Raw genomic sequence first — 20702 nt, 5'->3', positions numbered from 1 at the left:
GGTCATAAATCTAGAAACTAAATCCATGAGACCTCTTTCTCTTCGCCCTCTATTCTAAGAAGTCATTCTTTAGTCCTGTCTGGTCTGTCTCCTAAGTATTTTACAAATCTCCACTATTTTCCATCTCCAATGCTTGTACTCTTTTTCAGGCTATTATTTGTTGCCTGTTCTATTGCAATAGACTTTTAGAATCCACTCCTGCACCTCCGGAGGTCATTCTCTAGCTTACAACCAGAGTAAATGTTAAAAACCTCCAAATCTCATCATGCCACATTCCAACTTAAATTCTTCCTCTGGCTTTCTGTGGCCATTAGAATAAAAAGTCAAAATCCTTCAAGGATCTTTTTTAGATTTTATGTATTTATTTTAGAGCATGCCCTTTAGTAGGGGGGTGAGGGGAGCAGAGGGAGAGTGAGAATCTCAAGCAGACTCCATGCTGAGCATGGAGCCCCATGCAGGGCTCCATCTCACAATCCTGAAATCCTTACCTGAGCCATAATCAAGAGTTGGACACTTAAGGGATGCCTGAGTGGCTCAGGGAGTGATCCCAGGGTACTGGGATCAAGTTCTGCACTGGGCTCCCTGCGGTGAGCCTGCTTCTCCCTCTGCCTATGTCTCTGCCTCTCTCTCTCTGTCTCATGAATAAATAAATAAAATTATTTAAAAATCTTAAAAAATAATTGGACACTTAAACCAACTGTGAGCCACCCAGGCACTCCAAGGACCTTCTTTATTAGACATTTTCCTGCCTCTTCAGCAGCAGTATAGATGGTGACAGTTTCTTTCCTGTTCTTTCTGCTCCAGTCATATTGGTCTTCTTTCAGTCCCCATCTCATGACATTTGCACATGCCCTTCCTTCCTATTTCCCTCTATCACCAAGCTAGCACTTTACTTAGCCTTCGGAATCCAACCATATCTATTCAAACTTTTAAATCTTAAATTTTGAGCTGTAGAGATCTTTCAGTTAATGAACACTAATTTTCAAAATGTCAAGGGGAACACATCCTTTCACTCTCTTAAAACTAAGTGAAGTCTTAATGTTTCTAAGAGACAACTAATTCAACTAATGCTTATACTTTGAAAATTAATAGTTTAGTTTGTGATTCTAATTTTTTGACCTAAAATTTTAATAGCCATAGAAATTTTATAAATGCTCATTAGTATTTTTTATCCTTTATTTTGTCTTAGTGCCACAGTGGCTGATATCTACCCTGGAATAGGTAAGAAAGAAAATAAAAGCATAGATACAGTAAGTAGTGGAGAAAATGACTGGAACAAGAAAGAAAAATCTAATTTAAGTATTTAAGCACATATTTACGTACAAGCAGCCTTGTTAGTTTAAAAATGAGTAAACCAGATTGAAATGTACTAAGTTAATTTCATAATTGAAGTTTGAAAATCTCTCAGCTTTGTTCTGTGTTTTGTTTGTTTTGTTTTGTTTTGTTTTTAAGATTTTATTTATTCATGAGAGACAGACAGAAGAGGGGCAGAGACACAGGCAGATGGAGAAGCAGGCTCCATGCAGGGAGCCTGACGTGGGACTTGATCCCGGGTCTCCAGGATCAGGCCCTGGGCTGAAGGCAGCGCTAAACCGTGGAGCCACCTGGGCTGCCCTGTTCTGGTTTTTAATCATAAAACATTCCTTCCATTTATCTGTTTTGAGACAAATACCATGTACAGTTTTAGATTAAAAATTCACTTTCATGGAATAATTCTCGTGATCTTTAAGTCAGTATATTGCATAAATGAGATCCTCTCTTGGCACCTTGAACCTTAGGCTGAGTGGAAATTACCCAAATCTGAATTAAGCTCTTCACTGGGCACTTTTCCCATTTCTCTTTTATATGGTTATAGGAGTGGTATAATAGAAAGAATACAGACTTTGGACTTAGATATACCTGGGTTCAAATCCCAGCTCCACAGCTTAATTTGTGAGGCTGGTAAAGTTATTTACTTGCTTTCCTCATCTATACAAACAAGAATAAAAATTACTTGACAAAGTGAGGACTAAATTTGAAAAAAAAAAATCGTCATACTGTTAGGCACTTAATACTTGTCAAATATTTAATTTGTTACTTTTCCAGGAAAAAAAAGTAAATACTTAAATAGAAATGAAAAGACTTTTACTGTGGTTTCTTCCCAGCTTACCAACCAGCCATTCCCTGTTTCATCCGACAGTCAGTGTTAGCTTTTGTAATCTTGAACAAGTTATTTAATTTCTCTAAACTTCAGTTAGAAAACTAGGGCAACCTGAAGGAGGACCAGATCATACTAGGATGGCCCTTCTGACTTGAAGTGTTTTATCATGATGAAGTGGCTCTGATCTTTTAGAATTTGATGAGGTTGTTTTGAAAGAATTATCTGTTCTTGGGGTACCTGGGTAGCTCAGTCAGTTAAGGCTGTTTTCAGCTCTGGTCATGATCCTCTGAGTCCTGGGATGGAGCCCTGCATCAGGTTCTTTGCTCAGTGAGGGGGTCTTGCTTCTCCCTCTTCCTCTGTTCTTCCCCCAAGCCCCCTGCTTGAGCTCACTCTCAAATAAATAAAGTATTTTTTAAAATGTAAAAAGAAAAAAATTTATTTGTTGCTGTAGGATTAAGATAAATTACTGTTAAATTTCATTTTTTGCTACCTAAAAAAATTAGGATTAACTTCCTGCCAGTAGTGCCAGTATCTTTTTGTCTCAATTATAGTAGCAACCATTCTTTCTTTTTTTTTTTTTTTCTCCCAACCATTCTTTCTTTGTCCCTTCTTCCTCTTTCAAGGTTGTGGTTGTATTCTCTGTGCCTACATGTTATGTTGCTCAGGCAGTAGTTTGCCTGATGTCTTCCTTCACTTACACTTTGTGAGGGGAATTTTCTTCTTTCTTATTATATATCAAGGAGCCTTTTCAAAGTCAACTGCTTTTATAAGAAACAGCTAGAAATTGTCTTTGAAGTACCACACAAAAGAAACTTGGTTATTTTCTATCTGGTCATGATTGTTTATCCTAACGTGTGCGTTAATCCTTTGGTTGTCAGTTTCTGCTCTGGAAACCTGACAGTGCCTTTTGTTTTGGGTTTTTTTGAGGAAAATTCACCCAACAAAATTACCCATTTTATTTTATTTTACAGAGAGAGAAAACGTGGGGGAGAATCTCAGGCAGACTCTACACCCAGTGCAGGCAGAGTCTGTCACCAGGCTTGGTCTTAGCAACACTAAGATCATGAGCTGAAACCAAGAGTTGGATGCTTAACTGACTTTGCCACCCAGGCGCCCCCAAATTAACTATTTTAAAGCATACGGTTTAGTGACATTTAGTACCTTTATAATTTATGCAACATCATCTTTGTCTAGTTCCAAACATTTTAATCCTCATCAGACAAGACCCCATGCTCATTAAAAATAGTCATCCCCTGGGATGCCTGAGTGGCTCAGCGGTTGAGCATCTGCCTTCAGCTCTCAGGGCGAGATCCTAGTCCTGGGATTCAGTGCAGGGTTTCCCTGCAGGGAGCTAGTCTCTAACAAAGATTAATCTGCTTTTACTTTGCTTATTTTAAAACATTAATTTGAATTTACCTATTCTATATATTTTATATAAGTAGAATCCTACAATATGTGACTTTCATATGTCCTGTTGTATAGCATAATAGTTTCGAAGTTCATGCATGTTGTGGCATGTGTTAATACATTTTAGTATTTCTTTCCTTTTTGTGAGTAATATGCTACTGCATTAATATACTTCATTTTGTTTATCTGTTCAGTGTTTGATGGACATTTGAATTGTTTCCACATTTTGGCTGTTGTGTATTGTACAGAAATGAACATTGACGTACAAGAATTTGGATACCTGTTTTCAATGTAGGAGGACTGTACCTATGAGTGCAATTGCTGGGTTGTATGGCAACTTAATGTTTGTTTTTGAGGAACTACCTGTTTTCCATAGTGGCTGCACCCTTTTACATTCCCAGCAGCAATGTGCAAAAGAGTTGCAGTTTCTCCACATCTCTCCACATTTGTTATTTCTGGTTTCTTTTAAGTTATTATTAGAGCTATCCTAGTGAGTGTGAAATGGTAATCTCATTGTGGTTTTTATTTGCATCTCATAAATGATTTATATTGGGGTACCTGGGTGGCTCAGTCAGTTAAGCGTCTGTCTTTGGCTCAGGTCTCAGGTCCTGATCTCAGGGTCCTGGGATGGAGTTCTGCATCCAGGCCCCCTGCTTTGCAGGGAGTCAGCTTCTCCCTCTTACCTCTGCAGCTCCCCCTACTTGTGTTGTCTCACTCTTACACTTTCTCTCTCTAATAAATCTTTAAAAAGGAATAAAAAATAAATGATTTATATTGAGCATTTTTGTGTGTTTTTGCCATTTGTATTATCTTCTTTACAGAAGTGTCTTAAAGTTCTTTGCTCATTTTTTAGTTGGTGATTTGTCTTTTTGTTGAACTGAGACTTCTTTATATATTCTGAGTATTAGACTTATTAAATATAATACTTATAAATAATTTTCTCCCATTTTGTAGGTTTTCTTCTTTTTTTTATTTTTTTATTTTTATTTTTTTTTATTTATTTATGATAGTCACAGAGAGAGAGAGAGAGAGAGGCAGAGACACAGGCAGAGGGAGAAGCAGGCTCCATACACCGGGAGCCCGACGTGGGATTCGATCCCTGGTCTCCAGGATCGCGCCCTGGGCCAAAGGCAGGCGCCAAACCGCTGCGCCACCCAGGGATCCCTGTAGGTTTTCTTCTAAGAGTTTTTTGGTGTTAGCCCTTTTATTTAGGTCTTTGATCCATTTTGAGTTAATTTTTATATATGGCCTAAAGTAAGGGTTTCAACTTCATTCTTTGTGTGGATCCTTTCCCCATTAATAGTCTCAGCAAACTTGTTTAAAATCAGTTGACTATAGATGTATGGGTTTATATGGAGACTCTCAGTTCACTTCTGTTGGTCATTCTGTCTGTCCTTTTGCCAGTACCACACGGTGATACTGATACTGATTGATTACTGCAGCTTTATTGTGAGTTGTAAGTTGTGAGACTGGAGAGAACAAAGTGAGTCTTTTTCAGGATTGTTTTGGATAATCTAGGTCCCTTACATTTTCACATGAATTTTAGGATCAGGTTGTTAATTTCTGCAAAAAAACAGAAGCTGGGATTTTGATAGGGACTGTGTTTAATCTGTAGATCAATTTGGGGACTATTGACATCTTACCTGTATTCAAGTATTTTATTGTTTTTAATTGAATTGTAAATGGAATTGTTTTCTTATTTCCCTTTTTGGGTTACTCATTGCTGGTGTATTTAAAACAAAATGTTTTTGTGTGTTGGTCTTGTATCCTTCAGCTTTGCTAAATTTGTTACCTTTGGTAGTAGTTTTGCAGAATCTTTAGAATTTTCTTCAGAAATAAGATCATTTCATCTGCAAATAGAGATAGTTTTACTTCATTCTTTCCAATTTGGGTGGCTTCTCCTCCCTCCCCTGGGCTAATTGCTCTGGCTAGAACTTCCAGTACAACTTTGAAAAGAAATGAAGAAAGAGAGCATCCTTGTCTTGTTCTTGATCTTAGGAAGAGAGTTTTCATTTTCAGTCTTTTGCCATTGAGTGTATTGTATTAGCTCTGGGGTTTTGATAAATGCCCTCTCTCAGGTTGAGGAAGTTTCATTCTGGTCCCAGTTTGCTGTGTGTTCTTACCACGAAAGTTTGCTAAATTTTGTCAGCTGCTTCTACATCATTTGAGATGATTGTTCTTTTCCCCCTTCATTCTAGTAATGTATATTTTACCAGTTGATTTTTGTATATTGAACCACCCTCATAATCTTAGGATACATCACATTTGATCTTAGTGTTAAAATGCTGCATAGTTTTAATGTGCCTGCTGACTTTGGTTTGCAAGGGAAATTGGTCTATAGTCTTCTTGTGGTGTCTTTGTCTTTGGTATCAGAGTAAGGATGGCCTTAAAGAATGAATCGAGGTGTTCCCTTCAATTTTTTTGGAAGAGTTTGAGAAGCGTTCGTATTCTTTAAATGATTAGTAGAATTCACCAGTGAAACCATCTGCTCCTGGGCTCCCCCCCCCCCCCCAGTGGGAGGTGTGTATTGGTTTTGGAAGTGATCATTTTATTTATTTTTTTGTTTCAAATTTTTATTTAAATTCTAGTTAACATATAGTATAATATTGGTTTCAGGTGTAGAGTTCAGCAATTTCATCACTTAACAACACCAACAGCCAGTGCTCATTACATCAAGTTCCCTCCTTGGAACTCATCACCCATTTAGCACATCCCCACCCACCTCCTTCCATCAACCCTCAGTTTTTTTCCTCTGTAGTTAAGAGTCTCTTATACTTTTTTTTTTTTACCCCTTTCCATGTGTACATCTGTTAATGTTTCTTAAATTCCACATGTGAGTGAAATCATATGGTATTTGTCTTTCTCTGACTGACTTTGCATAGCATAATACTTTCTTGCTCCATCCATGTCATTGCAAATGGCAGAATTTCTTTTTATGGTTAATATGTATATGTATGTATATACACACCACATCTTTTATCCATTCATCAGTTGATGGACATTTGGGCTCTTTCATAGTTTAGCTCTTGTTGATATTGTTCATTGGGAGGTTTTGATGACTGATTGTCTTCACTGTGTGTTCAGGTTTCTGTTTCCTCTTGAGTTTTAGTGTGTGTCTAGGTGTTTAATTCATGTAGGCTGTCCAGTTTGTTTGCATACAGTTGTTAATTGTGTTCTCATCCTTTTTTTTCCTTCACTTTAATTTCCAATTTTAGTAACTTAAGTTTTTTTCTTTTAGTTTAGCTAAAGATTTGTCAATTCCATTAATCTTTTCAAAAAAATTTTTTTCTCTGTTTTCTATTATCTTATTTATCTCTGCTCTAATCTTTATTTCCTTCTTCTAGCTTTGGCTTCCTTTTTTCCCCTTTCCCTTTAAGGTGTAGATTTTTTTTTTTTAATTTTATTTATTTATGATAGGCACACAGTGAGAGAGAGAGAAGCAGAGACATAGGCAGAGGGAGAAGCAGGCTCCATGCACCGGGAGCCCGACGTGGGATTCGATCCCGGGTCTCCAGGATCGCGCCCCGGGCCAAAGGCAGGCGCCAAACCGCTGCGCCACCCAGGGATCCCTAAGGTGTAGATTATTGATTAGACATGCGGGGTTTTTGTTTTTTTGTTGTTGTTGTTTTTTTTTTTTAGGCATTTATATCTATAAATTTCCCTCCAAGGACTGCTTTTGTTACAGCCCTTAAGTTATGCTGTCTTGTGTTTTCCTTTTCACTCACCTTTAAGTGTTTTCTAATTTCCCTTGTGATTTATTTAACATCTTTATTGAAGAGTGTGTTGTTTTAATTTCCACATACTTGTGAATCTTCTGGTTTTCTTTCTGATCCTGATTTCTAGTTTCATTCTGTGGTGATTAGAGAACATTTTTTATATGATCTCAGTCTTTTTAAATTTCTTAAGACTTGTTTTGAGGCTTAACATATGGTCTTCCCTGGAGAATCTCCTGTGTGCACTTGAGAAGACTGTGTATTCTAGTATTCTGGTTTTATGTGAAGTATTTTTTTATATATCTGTTAGGTCTGATTTTTTTTCCATAGAGTTACTCAAGTCTTCTATTTCCTAATTAGACTTCTGACTACTGTATCCATTACTGAAAGTAAGGTACTAAAGTCTCTTGTTTTAGTACTGGCTATTTCTCCCTTTAATTGTCATTTTTTTGCTTCATATATTAGGTGTGTATGTGTTTATAATCCTTGTATCCTCTTGATTGACCCTTTTATCAATATACAGTGTCCTTTTTTGGTCTCTCATAACAGTTTTTGACTTGAAGTCTAGTTTGTCTTTTATTAGTAGAGCCTCTTGCTGTGGGTTGAATTGTTTCCCCCCCAAAAAAGATGTTGAGTATCTGTTAATGTAATGTATTTGGAAATAGGATCTTTGCACATAAATAGGTCTTTGTGGTCATTTCTTATGGAACCCTAGTAAACAAATACAGAGTTTGATACTGGAAGTCGTGTTTTGCTGCAACAAAATATACCTGAATATATGGAAATGGTTTTGGTTAATGGCTAGTAGGTAGGGGAATTCTGAGGCAGTTAATCAGAAAGCAGCCTGGATTGCCTTAAAGAAGGCTGGCAGAAATACAGACATTAAAGGTAATCTGGAAAGGCCTTAGGAAATGATGAAGATGTTGATGGAAAGTGGAAAAAAGGTAACCCTAGTTATAAAGTGGCAGATAACTTAGCTTGAGTTATGTTTTCTTGAGTGGAAAGTAGAATTTCTAAGTGAGGAACTTGTATATTTAGCTGTAAAGATTTCCAAGCAAAGTGTGGAAAGTGCAGTCTGGTTTCTTCTTACCACTCCATACTAAAAGTGAGAGGAAAGAGATAAATTAAGGAATGAATTGTTAAGCAAGAAAGATGCCAGTACTTGGAATCGTTCTATATCATGTGCTCATTAACATAGGTGTTTAATTACTGTTTTATATACTTTTAAGTCATGTTGGGAAAATGAGTTACAGACCAAAAACACAGTGAGACTATTTTATATTTATTTATGTAATTAAGGTGTTTTTTATTTCCTCATAATGGCTTTGAGTTAATTCCTAGTGTCCTTTCAGCCTGGAGGACTCCCTCTAGTGTTTCTTATAGGATAGGTCTACTAGCAACAAATTCTGCTCTTGTTTACCTGAGAATGTCTCCCTTTTGAAAGGGCATTTTACCAGATAGAGAGTTCTTGCTTGACATTGCCACTTTATATATGGCATCTCTCTACCTTCTGGTCTCCCTAGTTTCGGATGAGAAATAGATTATTAATGATACTAAGCATTTCTTTTTTTTTTTTTAATTTTTATTTATTTATGATAGTCACAGAGAGAGAGAGGCAGAGACACAGGCAGAGGGAGAAGCAGGCTCCATACACCGGGAGCCCGACGTGGGATTCGATCCCTGGTCTCCAGGATCGCGCCCTGGGCCAAAGGAAGGCGCCAAACCGCTGCGCCACCCAGGGATCCCTGTAGGTTTTCTTCTAAGAGTTTTTTGGTGTTAGCCCTTTTATTTAGGTCTTTGATCCATTTTGAGTTAATTTTTATATATGGCCTAAAGTAAGGGTTTCAACTTCATTCTTTGTGTGGATCCTTTCCCCATTAATAGTCTCAGCAAACTTGTTTAAAATCAGTTGACTATAGATGTATGGGTTTATATGGAGACTCTCAGTTCACTTCTGTTGGTCATTCTGTCTGTCCTTTTGCCAGTACCACACGGTGATACTGATACTGATTGATTACTGCAGCTTTATTGTGAGTTGTAAGTTGTGAGACTGGAGAGAACAAAGTGAGTCTTTTTCAGGATTGTTTTGGATAATCTAGGTCCCTTACATTTTCACATGAATTTTAGGATCAGGTTGTTAATTTCTGCAAAAAAACAGAAGCTGGGATTTTGATAGGGACTGTGTTTAATCTGTAGATCAATTTGGGGACTATTGACATCTTACCTGTATTCAAGTATTTTATTGTTTTTAATTGAATTGTAAATGGAATTGTTTTCTTATTTCCCTTTTTGGGTTACTCATTGCTGGTGTATTTAAAACAAAATGTTTTTGTGTGTTGGTCTTGTATCCTTCAGCTTTGCTAAATTTGTTACCTTTGGTAGTAGTTTTGCAGAATCTTTAGAATTTTCTTCAGAAATAAGATCATTTCATCTGCAAATAGAGATAGTTTTACTTCATTCTTTCCAATTTGGGTGGCTTCTCCTCCCTCCCCTGGGCTAATTGCTCTGGCTAGAACTTCCAGTACAACTTTGAAAAGAAATGAAGAAAGAGAGCATCCTTGTCTTGTTCTTGATCTTAGGAAGAGAGTTTTCATTTTCAGTCTTTTGCCATTGAGTGTATTGTATTAGCTCTGGGGTTTTGATAAATGCCCTCTCTCAGGTTGAGGAAGTTTCATTCTGGTCCCAGTTTGCTGTGTGTTCTTACCACGAAAGTTTGCTAAATTTTGTCAGCTGCTTCTACATCATTTGAGATGATTGTTCTTTTCCCCCTTCATTCTAGTAATGTATATTTTACCAGTTGATTTTTGTATATTGAACCACCCTCATAATCTTAGGATACATCACATTTGATCTTAGTGTTAAAATGCTGCATAGTTTTAATGTGCCTGCTGACTTTGGTTTGCAAGGGAAATTGGTCTATAGTCTTCTTGTGGTGTCTTTGTCTTTGGTATCAGAGTAAGGATGGCCTTAAAGAATGAATCGAGGTGTTCCCTTCAATTTTTTTGGAAGAGTTTGAGAAGCGTTCGTATTCTTTAAATGATTAGTAGAATTCACCAGTGAAACCATCTGCTCCTGGGCTCCCCCCCCCCCCCCAGTGGGAGGTGTGTATTGGTTTTGGAAGTGATCATTTTATTTATTTTTTTGTTTCAAATTTTTATTTAAATTCTAGTTAACATATAGTATAATATTGGTTTCAGGTGTAGAGTTCAGCAATTTCATCACTTAACAACACCAACAGCCAGTGCTCATTACATCAAGTTCCCTCCTTGGAACTCATCACCCATTTAGCACATCCCCACCCACCTCCTTCCATCAACCCTCAGTTTTTTTCCTCTGTAGTTAAGAGTCTCTTATACTTTTTTTTTTTTACCCCTTTCCATGTGTACATCTGTTAATGTTTCTTAAATTCCACATGTGAGTGAAATCATATGGTATTTGTCTTTCTCTGACTGACTTTGCATAGCATAATACTTTCTTGCTCCATCCATGTCATTGCAAATGGCAGAATTTCTTTTTATGGTTAATATGTATATGTATGTATATACACACCACATCTTTTATCCATTCATCAGTTGATGGACATTTGGGCTCTTTCATAGTTTAGCTCTTGTTGATATTGTTCATTGGGAGGTTTTGATGACTGATTGTCTTCACTGTGTGTTCAGGTTTCTGTTTCCTCTTGAGTTTTAGTGTGTGTCTAGGTGTTTAATTCATGTAGGCTGTCCAGTTTGTTTGCATACAGTTGTTAATTGTGTTCTCATCCTTTTTTTTCCTTCACTTTAATTTCCAATTTTAGTAACTTAAGTTTTTTTCTTTTAGTTTAGCTAAAGATTTGTCAATTCCATTAATCTTTTCAAAAAAATTTTTTTCTCTGTTTTCTATTATCTTATTTATCTCTGCTCTAATCTTTATTTCCTTCTTCTAGCTTTGGCTTCCTTTTTTCCCCTTTCCCTTTAAGGTGTAGATTTTTTTTTTTAAAATTTTATTTATTTATGATAGGCACACAGTGAGAGAGAGAGAAGCAGAGACATAGGCAGAGGGAGAAGCAGGCTCCATGCACCGGGAGCCCGACGTGGGATTCGATCCCGGGTCTCCAGGATCGCGCCCCGGGCCAAAGGCAGGCGCCAAACCGCTGCGCCACCCAGGGATCCCTAAGGTGTAGATTATTGATTAGACATGCGGGTTTTTGTTTTTTTGTTGTTGTTGTTTTTTTTTTTTTTTAGGCATTTATATCTATAAATTTCCCTCCAAGGACTGCTTTTGTTACAGCCCTTAAGTTATGCTGTCTTGTGTTTTCCTTTTCACTCACCTTTAAGTGTTTTCTAATTTCCCTTGTGATTTATTTAACATCTTTATTGAAGAGTGTGTTGTTTTAATTTCCACATACTTGTGAATCTTCTGGTTTTCTTTCTGATCCTGATTTCTAGTTTCATTCTGTGGTGATTAGAGAACATTTTTTATATGATCTCAGTCTTTTTAAATTTCTTAAGACTTGTTTTGAGGCTTAACATATGGTCTTCCCTGGAGAATCTCCTGTGTGCACTTGAGAAGACTGTGTATTCTAGTATTCTGGTTTTATGTGAAGTATTTTTTTATATATCTGTTAGGTCTGATTTTTTTTCCATAGAGTTACTCAAGTCTTCTATTTCCTAATTAGACTTCTGACTACTGTATCCATTACTGAAAGTAAGGTACTAAAGTCTCTTGTTTTAGTACTGGCTATTTCTCCCTTTAATTGTCATTTTTTTGCTTCATATATTAGGTGTGTATGTGTTTATAATCCTTGTATCCTCTTGATTGACCCTTTTATCAATATACAGTGTCCTTTTTTGGTCTCTCATAACAGTTTTTGACTTGAAGTCTAGTTTGTCTTTTATTAGTAGAGCCTCTTGCTGTGGGTTGAATTGTTTCCCCCCCAAAAAAGATGTTGAGTATCTGTTAATGTAATGTATTTGGAAATAGGATCTTTGCACATAAATAGGTCTTTGTGGTCATTTCTTATGGAACCCTAGTAAACAAATACAGAGTTTGATACTGGAAGTCGTGTTTTGCTGCAACAAAATATACCTGAATATATGGAAATGGTTTTGGTTAATGGCTAGTAGGTAGGGGAATTCTGAGGCAGTTAATCAGAAAGCAGCCTGGATTGCCTTAAAGAAGGCTGGCAGAAATACAGACATTAAAGGTAATCTGGAAAGGCCTTAGGAAATGATGAAGATGTTGATGGAAAGTGGAAAAAAGGTAACCCTAGTTATAAAGTGGCAGATAACTTAGCTTGAGTTATGTTTTCTTGAGTGGAAAGTAGAATTTCTAAGTGAGGAACTTGTATATTTAGCTGTAAAGATTTCCAAGCAAAGTGTGGAAAGTGCAGTCTGGTTTCTTCTTACCACTCCATACTAAAAGTGAGAGGAAAGAGATAAATTAAGGAATGAATTGTTAAGCAAGAAAGATGCCAGTACTTGGAATCGTTCTATATCATGTGCTCATTAACATAGGTGTTTAATTACTGTTTTATATACTTTTAAGTCATGTTGGGAAAATGAGTTACAGACCAAAAACACAGTGAGACTATTTTATATTTATTTATGTAATTAAGGTGTTTTTATTTCCTCATAATGGCTTTGAGTTAATTCCTAGTGTCCTTTCAGCCTGGAGGACTCCCTCTAGTGTTTCTTATAGGATAGGTCTACTAGCAACAAATTCTGCTCTTGTTTACCTGAGAATGTCTCCCTTTTGAAAGGGCATTTTACCAGATAGAGAGTTCTTGCTTGACATTGCCACTTTATATATGGCATCTCTCTACCTTCTGGTCTCCCTAGTTTCGGATGAGAAATAGATTATTAATGATACTAAGCATTTCTTTTTTTTTTTTTTAATTTTTATTTATTTATGATAGTCACAGAGAGAGAGAGGCAGAGACACAGGCAGAGGGAGAAGCAGGCTCCATGCACCGGAAGCCCGATGTGGGATTCGATCCTGGGTCTCCAGGATCGCGCCCTGGGCCAAAGGCAGGCGCCAAACCGCTGCGCCACCCAGGGTTCCCCTAAGCATTTCTTATACCCGATGAGTCACTTCTCTTATGCTGTTTTCAAGATTCTGTCTTTGGCTTTTGACAGTTTGATGGTAATGTGTCTTGATGTGGGTCTCTTGAGTCATTGACCTTAAAAGTAAAGCAGCCAGTTATTTTACAAGCAAAATGGATTTATTCAGGAATAGCAGAGGAATTACAATTCTGGACAGGCAAGCAATAACAAAAGCTACAGGCGAGTCCCACAAACAAAGGAAAGGAACTTTTGGGGGGTATGAGATAGGGGTTGCTGTTATGAACCCAAAGTCCATTGGTTCATTGGAGTAAACTAGGAGTTCGAAATATAATAGATTTTCATTGGCCAAGCTGTGACGATGACTCATTGGCTGGGCTGTTGCCGGGCCAGAAGAAAAATCTTCCTTCTTCCCGCTGGGTCAGTAGATGGGGCTTCTTTGTCTTGAGTCTGCAAAGGATTGTAGCAAGTGGTATGGCCTGAGAGTTCCCCTTTCTAGCCAGCCAACTCCATTGTAAATATCTTTCCTTTATTCAGTTTCCCAGAATTTGTCTTATTGGAGTTTGTGGAGCTTATGGAACTTTTTGTGTAGATACATGTCTTAACTAATTTTGAGAAACTTTTGGCCTTTATTTTTTCAAATATTCTATCTGCTCCATTCTCTGCCCTTCTTAAGTGTTCTCTTGGTTGCTGTAAACCTATGAGTATCTTCCTTTTTTTTTTTTTTTTACAAAGTTGATTTTGGCACACGTGTGTGGGTGCATGTGAATGTGATTGCTTGTGTGTTTCTGTTGGACATTTTGCTGACATCACTCTGATAATGCTTTATTTTTTTTAATGAGTTTTTGTGGGGATGGGGTGGATAAAATAGGTTATTATGCTTTATTTATAAGAATAAGCAATTCTTATCAAATTGCCATCATTTGATTAACAGCATGAAAAGGTGTGGCTGAATAATCCTTTCATCATGAAGAAAAAACCTTTAATAGGAAGTTATGGAGTGGGTTTAAAGTCCAAATTAGTATACTTGGGTTAACAAGGAAGACTCTCTCTACGTTATTTATTCTTCTTTATAGAGGATGTCGAATTGCTCCCTTTGAAGAGATTATCTTAAAAGCAGCCATGACCTAGATGGAGAAGTTCTTGATTACTAGTCTCAAGATATGATTTTTATATCTGGGTCTGTTTAGCTAGCTTTATGATCTTGAACAGGTTTCTTTGACCTTTCAGTTATTTTCTGGGTAAACTTGTTGGATTATAGATAGTTGAAGATATTGTCAATTCTAACCTTTTTTTTTTTTATTATTGCATTATTTTGATACATAAAGTAGCTCAGATATGAGAAGAGTGAGACAGGCACTGAGTGGGAAAGAAAACTGAAAGGAAATGCATATCTGATTTAATAATTGTCAGGTTTTTAGGAGTTCCCACTGCTATTCTCCGCATTTCAAACTAATTATATTACCTTCAAATATTCTCATAAAACTTTCAGAATACGGTTAAAGCTAAAATAGCCCCCCCCCCCATTTACTGCCTTGTTCCACAGTGGAGGAAATTGTATTTTTCAGATCTTAAAAAAAAAACAATGTTTTATGTAGGTTTGGGTCTTATTTTTTGCTTAATTTCTGTTTAACAATATTTTTGCCAGTAATTCCATGTTATTTTTTTTACAGATGCCTCTATATAATATTCCATCTCAGTAATACACCATAGTTTACTTGAACATTTTCTTATTGAGGGGGGGAATAGGTTGTTTCCATTCTTTAACTGTTAAGAACATGCTACAGTGAACCTCCATGTGCCAGTTTATTTTCCTAGGGTAGGTACTGAGGAAATCACTGGGCATATTTTTGGACCTCTGGAAGTGACCAAAATTTATCTTATCAATTTCTTCTATATCCTTTCAGAAGTATAATTGTCATGTATAATATATATAACTTACATATATATATAACATTTATTTCTATATCTATATATAAAACACCTTTATAATATTTGGATTTTATATGGATATGGGTTTTTTTGCATGATAAAGTGTCATAGAATTATTTCCATGCAGTTGCCTACTGACTAGATGTATCAATTCATGTAACCAGGCCCTTCCTGATGTTTAGTTTTCTGCTCTTTCATACTAAAAACAGTGCTATAATGACTACCTCTATACCTAAGTGTGATTGTAATTCTGTAGGGTAACTTCTTACTAGTTGAAATTAATGTGAAAGGATACACATTTATAATTTTGATAGATACTGTCAGAGTGCCCTTCAAAGAGGTTTTACCAGTGCACATGCTATCATCTGTATTACTCTTTCCTCCAACCTGGACAATACACAGTTGTCAAACATTCGTATCGTCAGTACGATAGGGGAACAGTGGTGTCTCACTAATCGTCTGCATTTGAGTTTATCCTGTCATGAGAGGATTGACCTTTTTTCTGTTTGCGTGTGAGAGCCACACGTTTTTACCAAAAAGCTCTTTTTCTGTTGGACTGTTAAATTTTGCTTATTAGTGGAATTTGCAATGCAGAAGGTTGTTTTTGTGTTTATATAATTATAGGTATCAGTTTTAAGAACTAAAATTTTGTGTTACTCTTAGAAAGGCCTTTTCTAAGATTATTGAAAGAATTGTCTGTAGTCAAAATAGACTCATTTTTAGTGTACCAACATACTTATGTATCTATATATATATCTTTCCTCCAACCTGGACAATACACAGTTGTCAAACATTCGTATCGTCAGTACGATAGGGGAACAGTGGTGTCTCACTAATCGTCTGCATTTGAGTTTATCCTGTCATGAGAGGATTGACCTTTTTTCTGTTTGCGTGTGAGAGCCACACGTTTTTACCAAAAAGCTCTTTTTCTGTTGGACTGTTAAATTTTGCTTATTAGTGGAATTTGCAATGCAGAAGGTTGTTTTTGTGTTTATATAATTATAGGTATCAGTTTTAAGAACTAAAATTTTGTGTTACTCTTAGAAAGGCCTTTTCTAAGATTATTGAAAGAATTGTCTGTAGTCAAAATAGACTCATTTTTAGTGTACCAACATACTTATGTATCTATATATATATCTATATGTAAAAAATTACGCTGGGAATGAAACCCAGTTTCTTATACTAAAGCTTCTTATTTATTGCTCAGAAGGGGGAAATAGCCCTCACCTCACTTCATTCACCCTTCAAAGCATGAAGAACATATAGGATAATGGACAGATTGTGTCTGTGCTTGTGCACAGCATCTTATAGGATAACTGAAGCAGGGATCCCTGGGTGGCGCAGCGGTTTAGCGCCTGCCTTTGGCCCAGGGCGCGATCCTGGAGACCTGGGATCGAATCCCACATCAGGCTCCCGGTGCATGGAGCCTGCTTCTCCCTCTGCCTGTGTCTCTGCCTCTCTCTCTCTCTGTGACTATCATAAATAAATAAAAAATTAAAAAAAAAAAAAAAAAAAAAGGATAACTGAAGCAGAGCAGCATGGAGCTGGGCTTGATCATGATTGGCCCTATAGGTCAATTCAAATTCATGATGTGGTTCTAAGAACTATTGACTAGAGTCAAGGGAAAGCATTTTTAGTGTGCAGTTCCTCTTTGGCAATTTCTTTCAGCGTTATTCGATTATTAAAACATCTGGACCTGTGATTTATTCTTTGTGTTTCTTTTTTTTTTTTTTTTTAAGATTTTATTTATTTATTGGCATGAGCGAGGGGAGGCGCAGAGGGACAAGCAGACTCCCCGCTGAGCAGGAAGCCCTACATAGGGCTCAGTCCTAGGACCCTGAGATCATGACCTGAGCTGAACGTAGCTGCTTAATGACTGAGCCAGCCAGGCGCCCCATCTTCTTTGTGTTTCTGTAAGAAGTTCTGGCCATCTTTTGGGGACAACTCACTTAATTTAGTTGCCTTTGTCTCAAATAAAAAGGTTAGAATCCTGTGAATAGAATTTGGTATATTTTGCATACTTCTATTAGCAATCCATTATTTAGTAGATAAGACAATATAAAACTGCTTGACAACATGGAAGTTTTTAGAATGATGGACAATAAGGATAAGTTTTCTGTCACCTTGTTTCTGTTATCTCAGTAAATATCTGAGGGGCTTTTCTCCTGAAAAAATTTACTTTGTTTTTTATTAATGTTTTGGTTACAATAGTAGATGTACCAAGATGGTTATAAGCAATGATACATGTTTTCATCCAGATCCTAAGGAAGAGAAAGAGGAAGAAGACGATTCTACCCTCCCTCAGGAAGTCTCCATTGCTGCAACCAGGCCTAGCCGGGGCTGGCGCAGCAGTAGCAGGACGTCTGTTTCTCGGCATCATGACACAGAGAACACCCGCAGCTCTAGGTCAAAGACCGGTTCATTGCAGCTCATCTGCAAATCAGAACCAAATACAGATCAGCTTGATTATGGTACAGTACAAGTGAAGTATGGTTATTTAATAACCCAGTTGCATGTTGATTTTAAATGTAATGTTGAACAGCTTACCTTTCAGGGGTAGGTGTGGTGATACAGGGTTCCTTTCAGAAAATTTGCAGATAAACTCCTTTTGTATGGTTATCCCAGGCAGTAATTTGGTTTGAGTGTCTTGGCTGCAGAGACAAAATATCTGTATCTGTAAAGATAAAGTTTTGTTTTGCTTTCTTTCGCCAGATGGGACAGAAGAACATCAGTCTCCAGGTGGCATTAGGTAAGAAACTTCATATTTAAAACTTTGGGGATATTAGACCACACACAAAAGTTGTTTCCTGCTTGAAAGAGTGTTGAGCTGTTAAAAAAAAAAAAAAAATCAGTTTTGGTATTTAGGTGCTACTTTGTTCTTGATTAGTGCTTTAACCATGTAATCTTTAGTTATTTAGTTCAAAAAGCAGGTCTTGAGTACTTTCTATATTCTGGCTTATTCCATGTTAGCAACTAATGGGAAATGGAGGTTTTGACTAGGGTTTTTGGTATTTGCTTTGGGGTGGGGGGGGCTTACTGATCTTTTTGGTAAAGCAGATCATTGGATTACTAGACATAGGATTATAGACTGTTGTTTTTTAAAAGAAGGGATTGAGAGGCAGAGAGAGAACCTTGAAATCTTAAGGTGGAGCTCTGTCTCAGAACCCTGAGGTCATGACCTGAGCTGAAATCAAGCGTTGGACATTTAACAAACTGAAACACGGAGGCACTGCTTAAAAGTTTTTCTGTTTTTTTTTTTTTTTTTTTTTTTAGCTCTTAGTGCCATTGAGCAGTCCTCACCTTACCTTTATTTAATGAAGTAATAGCCTTTTTAGGATTTATAGATTCTTAGTTATAATTATTACGATAATAAACAGCTAAGATTGCTAGTCCAGTTAGACCATAAGGATAAAACTTCTAGATAATTTCTTGTGAATCTTTGGCTACTTTTTTTTTTTTTTCCCCTTTGGCTACTTTTAAATAAATGAGCAAATAAAATCTAGTCAGATATATAATCCTTAGAAGTAGAATTTCTAATCTCTATTCCTTTTTAGTAGCGATGAGGAGGAGGAAGAGGAAGAAGAGATGTTAATCAGTGAAGAGGAGATACCATTCAAAGATGACCCAAGAGATGAGACCTACAAACCCCACTTAGAGAGGCACGTCTCAGATTTTATTTCAGACGTGTCAGTGAAGAATAAGGAAAGCACTGTTGCATGCTTTTATTTCACCATGTTGTTAATAGACTTAATTTTAAATGAGTAATTAATTATGTACTTGTTTTGCCAATTTAACATTATCTTATAAATCTTTCACACAGCTCTCTCTTCTAGTTATAGAACTTTATTTTGATCATATTCAAAATACTGAATGTCTGCATGTTTATCTTAAGATACCATCAATTGCCTGAATACTTACAATTTTTTACTCTTGTCTTTCTCTTTACGATTATAGTGAATTTTGATTCTTGATTATTTTTAGCCTGAGTGGCTTTTAATGTGCATGTAAGGAACAGTTGACTGTAAATTACATTTCATGAGCTAAGGATCATAATTTTTCAATAAATCAATGATAACCACGGGTTTTACCCTGTTGTCACAATTCCCCCTTGCAAAGATCCCTTACTGGATACCAATGTTAAATTTGTTTGTGTTTTCAGGGAAACCCCAAAACCACGGAGAAAATCAGGGAAGGTGAAAGAAGAGAAGGAGAAGAAAGAAATAAAAGTGGAAGTAGAGGTAGAGGTGAAAGAAGAAGAGAATGAAATTAGGGAGGATGAGGAACCTCCTAGGAAGTGAGTAGGCAATTACTACTAAAAATGGAAACTTAACAGATTTTAAAGCCATTGGTGGGAAAAAAGAGTGGGAGTGAGGAGAGGGGTATTGACAGGTGCATATTGCTGCCTCAGGCAGCTGACAGTTTCATTGCAGAGGCGCTCTCAAAAGCTTGAAAAGTTTAAATTTAATCCAAAGCAATACTTAAAGATGTTTAAATGAGTGGGCAAGACAGGAGCTAATGGGATACAGAGGGTGTAGAGATAGCAAGGAAAATTACGACAAATGTGGATCCTCAAAAGAAGGGCAAATAGGGCAAATGATTGAAGAATCTTGACTTCTTGTCCAGCAGTCATTGCCTGTTGCAGAAATAAGATTTGCTTTAAGTGTTTAGGCTTTTTGGTTCTATTATAAGGAGAGTATAGTTTATATTTTTGGGTGTTTATACAATAGACTATTCTCCTTTTCAAATTGATTAAATTTAAGTGATAGACTCTTCAAGTAGTAACCTTGAGCTTTATCCAGATCTTCCATAGTAATGTATATAGTTTATGACACGTATGTATTTAACTTGTAATACAGATTTATTTAAGCGAAATTACTTCAGAATGACATCTTTGGTTTGTCAGATATGTCTTTGTATTCTGTGTATATTGTAATTATCCTTTGTTTCTGCCATCTGCTCTTCAGTCTACAGTGTGGGTCTTTAGCCATTCTTGGCTTTGTAAGCTTCAGTCTGGAATATGTGGACAATTACTCTGTTTTCTAATTATAGGAGAGGAAGAAGGCGAAAAGATGACAAAAGTCCACGATTACCCAAAAGGAGGTAATTTATACGTATCTTACTCACATAATTACTCATCATTACCTTGCAGGAATGGTTATTTAAAAATTTCTCAAATGCAACTTTACTAATATATCCTTGATGCAGAGTTACTGTGTTTTTAATTCTATCGCAGGGTCTTAAAGTTTCTAAAAATCTTAACACTTCTTTACCTTTTGGGCAGGGGTTACTAGTTTATTTTGTGCTTTTTTTAAAAAAACTCTTATCAAACATTTGTCAGTTTCTGGTTATTTCTAACATTCTGTGCAAGCTATAAACTAGTAAAGAGATTTTAATTCTTCATACTATAAAATTGCTGTTCCCTATTGTACATTGAGTTAAGCCACGGTGCAGAATGCCTCTTCTGTTCGC

At 36.6% G+C, this 20702-nt stretch overlaps 1 protein-coding gene across 2 annotated transcripts in view; it reads left to right on the top strand.

Moving 5' to 3' along the window:
- The window catches only part of ZFP91 (ZFP91 zinc finger protein, atypical E3 ubiquitin ligase), a 53543-nt gene that overhangs the window by 23870 nt on the left and 8971 nt on the right, over nucleotides 1-20702 (top strand). The window contains exons 3-7 of one of the 2 annotated variants that reach the window (XM_041773722.1): nucleotides 17492-17704; nucleotides 17946-17982; nucleotides 18791-18892; nucleotides 19393-19527; nucleotides 20283-20333. In XM_041773722.1, the coding sequence (XP_041629656.1) occupies nucleotides 17492-17704; nucleotides 17946-17982; nucleotides 18791-18892; nucleotides 19393-19527; nucleotides 20283-20333 (538 nt within the window). Of the gene's footprint in view, nucleotides 1-17491; nucleotides 17705-17945; nucleotides 17983-18787; nucleotides 18893-19392; nucleotides 19528-20282; nucleotides 20334-20702 lie in introns of both variants that reach the window. The other variant, XM_041773721.1, reaches the window with a different exon arrangement.

This window comes from Vulpes lagopus, chromosome 11, assembly GCF_018345385.1.
Source record: "Vulpes lagopus strain Blue_001 chromosome 11, ASM1834538v1, whole genome shotgun sequence".
NCBI lineage: Eukaryota > Metazoa > Chordata > Mammalia > Carnivora > Canidae > Vulpes > Vulpes lagopus.
The sequence above is the reverse complement of the archived record's forward strand: the minus strand, read 5'-3'. Positions and strand labels throughout refer to the sequence as shown.